The sequence below is a fragment of the Pocillopora verrucosa genome, chromosome 14 (genome assembly GCF_036669915.1).
Source record: "Pocillopora verrucosa isolate sample1 chromosome 14, ASM3666991v2, whole genome shotgun sequence".
NCBI classification, from domain to species: Eukaryota; Metazoa; Cnidaria; class Anthozoa; order Scleractinia; family Pocilloporidae; genus Pocillopora; species Pocillopora verrucosa.
Window position 1 is genome coordinate 16253863 of NC_089325.1, and position 7100 is coordinate 16260962.

The 7100-nt window shown below is 43.2% G+C and overlaps 1 protein-coding gene across 1 annotated transcript; it reads left to right on the forward strand.

Moving 5' to 3' along the window:
* Positions 1-1361: 1361 nt before the first annotated feature.
* On the forward strand, positions 1362-3435 carry LOC131797201 (uncharacterized). The gene has a single exon (XM_059114830.2). It carries the CDS (start codon positions 1366-1368, stop codon positions 3229-3231), a length of 1866 nt encoding a protein of 621 aa, XP_058970813.2. The 5' UTR covers positions 1362-1365; the 3' UTR covers positions 3232-3435.
* The last annotated feature ends 3665 nt before the right edge of the window (positions 3436-7100 follow it).

Genomic DNA, 7100 nt, shown 5'->3' on the forward strand with positions numbered 1-7100 from the left:
TTCCATTTTTAACCTACTTATTATATAAAGATATGATATGATGGTGATGATGATGAAATTCTTAAATGAAGATAGTGTATTCAGTACGTCTTTGCAGAATGCATTCTGCATACAGGACTTCTGCTCATTTTCCACTGTTTGATTGTTGCTACTTTCGAACTCTTGAATCATCCTGGAGAGGTCAGGACCTGCCACCATCCATCTTCTCAAAGCTGATGGATTATCCGTGAGACCAACTGCGCCTCCTTCCCCTTTTACATTAGCATAACCCTGCTCGTGAGTAGGATGCGCACAAGCAGGAGATGCTCGAGGGTAAGGAGACGCCCCGAGGGTAAGAGCATCCACTCCACCTATGGCGATAGTATCCTATCGAGTACTGAAAGAACGGAGATGAACTTACTTGTGCCTTGCACACATGAAGAGGCAGACACTCGCCGTATAGTCCATGTACTTGATGCCGCCTACGTACGGGGCCAAACCCTCGTTTGTTAACCAGTGCTTCCAAGCCCATCAGACTGGGGGTGGCGGCAGCTCAACAACTCGTGGTCACCAATCTGGACAGCTCTACCGCAAGTAAAGGAATCTTTACACGAACTCATTCGATGTGGATGCAGAGCTCCGTGTAGAGGACGATACAAGTGCTTAAAAGCTAATTTGGCATGCACTACCTTGTGCTACTGTGGCGGCAACTGCCAACTGCCATAAATATTTACAATGGTGTCACTGACGACTAGAGTAGATCGACTAAGAATTAGGCATTACATCAATCGTTTGTTGAATTTTGGTTAAATAAGAGAACATTTCAGGATTTCACCTAAAGCGTCGTTCAGTGCAGCTGAACAATTTCCCACAGGAATCCCAAATCTGTTAACCAAAGCTTATTTATAATAGCTGGTGAATTTAATAAAGTAATGTACGAGAACGTCAAATCTAGCAAAGACATAAGCTTTATGTTTCTAAGATAAACAAGTTTTACCAATCCTGATTCAGAAAATAATGTAAACAGGTATATTTAACCTTTAAGGTGGTCTTCCACTCAAAAATTTGTATTTTTTGTCAAAAAACTTTCATTTTGAAAATGGTGCTTTTTGGTATCTTTAACCATTACTCTTTCATTCTACAGCTTCCTTTTTTCCATATTCAGGAGGTAAAGTCAAAAATTTTGCTAAATTCCTTAGCGAGTATGAATTTTCACCTTAGCAACGACCATAGCAACGGTTTGTTTATGAAAACAAAACGCAGTTGCAGTCAAAAGGAAACGACGGAATTTCTCCTGGGACCCCTCCCTGGTTATTCCCGTTGTTTATTGACATTTCAATCAGGCATACATGCAGTGAGTTACGAGCACCCAAAATGGCGGATGATATGTGGCGACACTATTTCCCAACTTATCATCCACCATTTTGGTCGTATTCGTTCACTCTATTCCTATTGCGATTTTGCTTGATAATTTATTTATCAATGCCACCAAAGGCTCGTTCTGGTTACACAAAAAAGCGTAAATATCGTGGAAACCAGTACTCTACTGAATCGAAGCGTTCGAAGAAGGAAAAAACGAGTGTCAGCACCAAAGGTCTTGGGAAAGAATGTTCAGCTTCTGCCCGCAAGATTCCAGCAGGTCTGACCACCGCATCTTCTGAGGGTATCAAGGAGTGTAAGGAGTCAATCATAAGTGGATTTCGGTTTGTAGATATGAGAATTTTGTCTTCTGTGATGGAATGTATGCCATGCAAAGAATGCTTTGTTTGTGATTTAATTTTACAAGAGCAAGCTATGAAACGCAAAGGTTGTGCCTCGAATCTTCGTTTGCTTTGCTGCTCGTGTGGTTGGTCTATGGAATTCTTTACTTCAGCTCAAATAGGCCGTTTCTTTGAAGTAAACAGAAGATTTGTGTATGCTTCAAGATCTGTTGGTTGTGGACGTGCGGCAGGTAAGAGGTTTTGTGGACTTATGAACATGCCGCCACCTCCTAGACCTACACCATATGCTCGCCATAATAAAGAAATACTCCGAGCAGTAAAGAAGATCTCACTGGAGACAATGCGTGATACTGCAAGAGAGATTCACGATATCAAGCCAGGTTCAGATGAGGGCATAGCAAGATGTGGAGTGTCTGTTGATGGAACATGGCAGAGAAGAGGCTTTTCTTCTTTAAATGGCTGTGTGAGTGCTATTAGCATGGATACAGGGAAAGTGGTAGATGTTGAGCCCCTAAGCAAAGTTTGTATCAAGTGCAGGGAGCATGAAAATGATCCTGACACCCCAGAAACTACTGCATGGAGAGCAGACCACAGAGCCTCTTGCAAGGCAAACTTTAAGGGTTCAGCACCAGCTATGGAACCAGAAGGCGCCCTTCGAATGTTTCAAAGGTCAGTAGATCTGCATAAGCTGCAGTATGATGAATATTATGGCGATGGTGACAGCAAAAGTTACTCATTAGTCAAAGATGTATACCAAGTCTATGATATTGAAGTTCAAAAGAAGGAATGTGTTGGCCATGTTCAAAAACGACTGGGAACAGCTTTACGAAAGTTAAAGAAGGAAAAGAAAGGGATGGGTGGGAAAGGCAGGCTGACAGATGCCATGATTGACAGACTGCAAAATTACTATGGAATTGCCATTCGAAGCAACTCAGGTGATCTTGCTGCCATGAAGAAGGCAATTTATGCCAGCTTGTTTCACTGTGCTTCTTCTGCAGACAGTAATTACCATGGGCATTGCCCTGAGGGTCCTGAAAGCTGGTGTGGTTTTCAGCGGGACAAGGTCAATAGGACAAACACTTTCAAACATGGAACTGGCCTACCTTTAGATGTCAGAGAGGAAATCAAACCCATTTATAAAAGGTTGAGTGAGGACAGCCTTCTCAGCAAATGTCTTGATGGCAAGACTCAAAACCAGAATGAGTCACTCAATGGTATGGTTTGGGAGCATGTGCCAAAGGGGGTGTTTGTTGGTTCTGAAGTACTGCAGCTGGGGGTTTATGATGCTGTCGCTCACTTTAATATTGGTTCAAGAGCAGCTATTAAAGTGTTTGAGAGTCTTGGAATTCCCCCAGGTGAATTCTGTATAAATGAATGCCAGCAGTTGGACAAGATTCGTGTTTTGAAAGCTGAATACAAGTTCCAAGAGAAGAACAAGACAAGGAGGAGGCTACTCAGGGGAAAAAGAAAGAAAAAAAATGACAAATCCCAGGAAAAGGAGGGTGACATATATGCACCTGGTGCATTTTAATGAGAACATCAAAGAGCTTAGCTTAAACTTTCCAAAAGGCACCAGTTGCTTTAGTGATTATTTTGATTGATCAACTTAAATCTTTAAACTTGATTTTCTCAGTTTTGCAATTTTGAGAGAGTGCCCGTCACGGCAAAAAGGATTTCTTGAAAAGTATTAAACCAAAAGGGATGAAATTTTCAGGGAGGTTTGCTTGAGTATAGTTCTGTGTTGTGAACCTAAAATTAGTATATTAGTGATTTTTAGTTACATGGTTGTTGACAGATGTATCCATGGTGATAATACAAACAAAAATGTTGTAATCAAGGAACAGTTGCAATTTTATAATAGCTTGGCATAAAAAATATGGGTTTTCTGAGGTTCATGACATAAAGCCATCTTTGTACTTAGTTTTGATACCAATTTCAGGTGAATAGGACCGCTAGTTCTTGAGATATCCTTTTTACAAGAACACCATTATTTTCACAGTTGGGGGCCCAAAACTTGGTTACCATGGCAACGACATGTCTATCAAAATTCTTAAGTATCAGTTTGAGGTGATCTCTCCAATGGTACTTAAATAACTTAGGTAAAGCATAAACTGAATTGTTATGGTTTTCCAGTGTGTTGTATGTTGTGTGTTACCATATATGGTTTGCTCACGCGCATGAGGCTTCATTAAACAGTCTTTTACTTACCGAACCGCCATGTTGTTTGGGGTGTGTAGTTCTTAAGTAATACATGACAATTTTGGCGACGAGGATTGGGATATTAAGGGACCTTTTTGGCTGCTAAAAGTGAAGACATCCCTAAACTAAATCCACATAACGTCCACGATGGCCAGCGATGCAAATACGGCACCAAATCCAGTTCGTAACATCGGAAAAGTTCAAAAGTTCACTGTGGGAACTGACTTCGAGGCATATACAGAACAGTTAGGATTCTTCTTTGTGGCCAATGGAGTGACCGACGCGAAACAGAAGAAAGCCATCCTGTTAACCAATCTTCCCACTGAAACGTACCAACTGGCGAAAGATTTGATGGCTCCGACCTTGTTAGGAGAAGATTCTCTCACGTACAACGCAATCGTAGAGCGTCTCCGCGAACAATTGAAGCCACAGAAGTCTGCTTTAGTAGCCAGGTATGAGTTTGACAACCGAGCACGTAACGCAGGAGAAACAGTGAGTCAATATGTTGCTGTTTTGAAACATCTAGCTATGGATTGCAAATTTAACGACGCCATGCGTTTGGAAAGGCTTAGAGATAGACTGGTTTCGGGTATTCGAGATAAGAGAATGATGTCAGAGCTTTTGAAACTTAAGCTTGAGGAACTAACATTTGACATTGCTGTTGCAAAGTGCTTAGCTATTGAGCAATCTTACAAGGATGTTGAAGCTCTCCAGGGGAATAAAGCGTCAGAATCAATCGATCTATTAGCCAAATCAAAGCCAGGCAAGAAGCTTAAATTCAAGAGAGAAGCCAAGCTTTCAGAGAAAAAGGGTTCTTTTTCCCCCAAGAGAACGGGTGATCAAAGTTGCTACCGCTGTTTGGGAATTCATGATCACAAAAGTTGTCCATTCAAGAAAGAAAAATGCCACCACTGTAACAAGACTGGTCACATTGTGAGGGCTTGTAAATCAAAGAAAAAAGAGACACAAGTTTCCCAACCCCCAGTAAATTATGTAGACAGCAATGACGGGGACAGCGATGATTATTTGGCATCCCTTGAGGTTAATAATGTGGGTGACAAGGATCACGTAATATGGGTCAACCCCGAAATACAGGGAAAGGTGGTCAAGATGGAACTAGACACAGGGTCAGCGGTGTCTGTACTTCCATACAAACAATATAAGGAACATTTTAATCATGTCAAACTTTCAAAGAGCCTTGTGACACTTAAGACATACACTGGGCAGAAAATCACACCTAAGGGAGAGATGAGATGTAATGTTAAGTTCAAGGGCCAGGAAAAAGAGTTAAACCTACAAGTTGTTGAGACGCAGGGACCAGCACTGTTTGGGCGTGACTGGCTGTCCAACATTCAACTGAACTGGGGTGAAATCAAAACCTTTAAGCTTAGCAAGACTTCAGAAGGGGGTATGGCACGCAAAGTGGATCAGCTACTACAGAAGTACGAGTCTGTATTCTCCGAAAATCTGGGCACACTTAAAGGCTACAAGGCGGATTTGAAGGTCGAGGAAGGCTGCCAGTCCAGCTTTCATAAACCACGCCAAGTGCCATACGCACTCCGCCCCAAAGTAGAAGCAGAATTGACACGCTTAGAGAAGGAAGGTATTCTCTCTAAAGTAGAATACAGTGAATGGGCGACCCCAATTGTCCCGGTAGTCAAGCGAAACGGATTGGTACGAGTTTGTGGCGATTTTAAGGTCTCAGTGAACCCAGTACTTCTTGCAGAACAGTACCCTCTGCCACGTATAGAGGATATTTTTGCAAATTTGGCTGGCGGTAGACATTTCAGCAAGCTTGACCTTCACCAAGCTTATCACCAGATGGAAGTAACCGAAAGATCCAAGGAACTCCTTACGATTAATACACACAAGGGCCTTTTTCGATACAATCGCTTAGTCTTTGGCATCTCTTCGTCTCCAGCCATTTGGCAGCGTGCCATAGACCAGGTATTACAGGGAATACCTGCAGTGCATCCTTGATGACATGATTGTCACAGGCAAAACCGATGAAGAACATTTGGAGAACCTGGAGAGTGTACTCAAGCGATTTCAAGATGCGGGTCTGAAGGCTAACAAGGAGAAGTGCGAGTTCTTCAAAGATAGAGTTCAGTTTTGTGGGCATGAGATCGATAAGGAAGGTCTACACAAGACACAAGAGAAGATTGAAGCAGTGGTCAGTGCACCAAGACCTGAGAATGTGTCACAGCTTCGCTCATTTTTAGGGCTCGTAAACTATTACAACCGTTTCTTGCCCAATGCGTCTACAGTTCTCCACCCACTTCACCAGTTGTTAGAGCAAAACAACGAATGGCAGTGGACTGAACGGTGCGAGCGAGCGTTCACTGAGGCTAAGCGTATGATTACATCTGAGCAGGTGCTAACGCACTATGACCCAGCATTACCGGTTAGGCTGGCATGTGATGCTTCACCAACTGGCATCGGCGCAGTTCTTTCACACGTCATGTCCGATGGTAGCGAAAGGCCGGTAGCTTTTGCGTCCCGATCGTTGACCAAGACTGAACGACGGTATGCACAGATAGACAAGGAGGCATTGTCCATTGTGTGGGGGGTGAAACGATTTCATGTTTACCTCTATGGGAGACGATTTACGCTCATTACAGACCACAAGCCCCTCACTGCCATCTTCCACCCAGAAAAGGGAGTTCCAGCCATGACTGCTGCAAGGCTTCAGCGATATGCATTGTTCTTGTCTGGGTTTGACTATATCATTGAGTATAAGAGTACAACCAAACACTGCAATGCCGATGGACTGTCGCGGCTCCCTCTCCAGCAGAAAGAGCGAGAAGACTTGGAGGTGGATTCAACAGAGGTGTTCCACGCCTCTCAGTTTGTGCCATTACCTATAACCAGTGAAGCAGTGGCAAGAGAAACACGTTGTGACGTTGTCCTAGCGAGGATACATGATTCTATCGTGAAAGGATGGTCTACTCGTGTGGAGGGAGACAAGCCTTATTACGAGCGACGCAATGAACTGACAGTTCACCAAGGCTGCATCCTATGGGGAATGAGAGTGGTAGTTCCCAATAAGTTACAAAGCAGAGTGTTAGAGGAACTTCATGATGGGCATCTGGGCATGGTCAAAATGAAAGCACTCGCGAGGAGCTACGTATGGTGGCCTAATATCAATGGTCATCTGGAAGAGCTAGCGAAAGGCTGCAACGGGTGTCAGCAAAACCAGAA

Bases quoted from the DNA above. Each gene is read 5' to 3' on its own strand.
- LOC131797201 (XM_059114830.2), top strand. From the start codon at position 1,366: ATGTGGCGACACTATTTCCCAACTTATCATCCACCATTTTGGTCGTAT.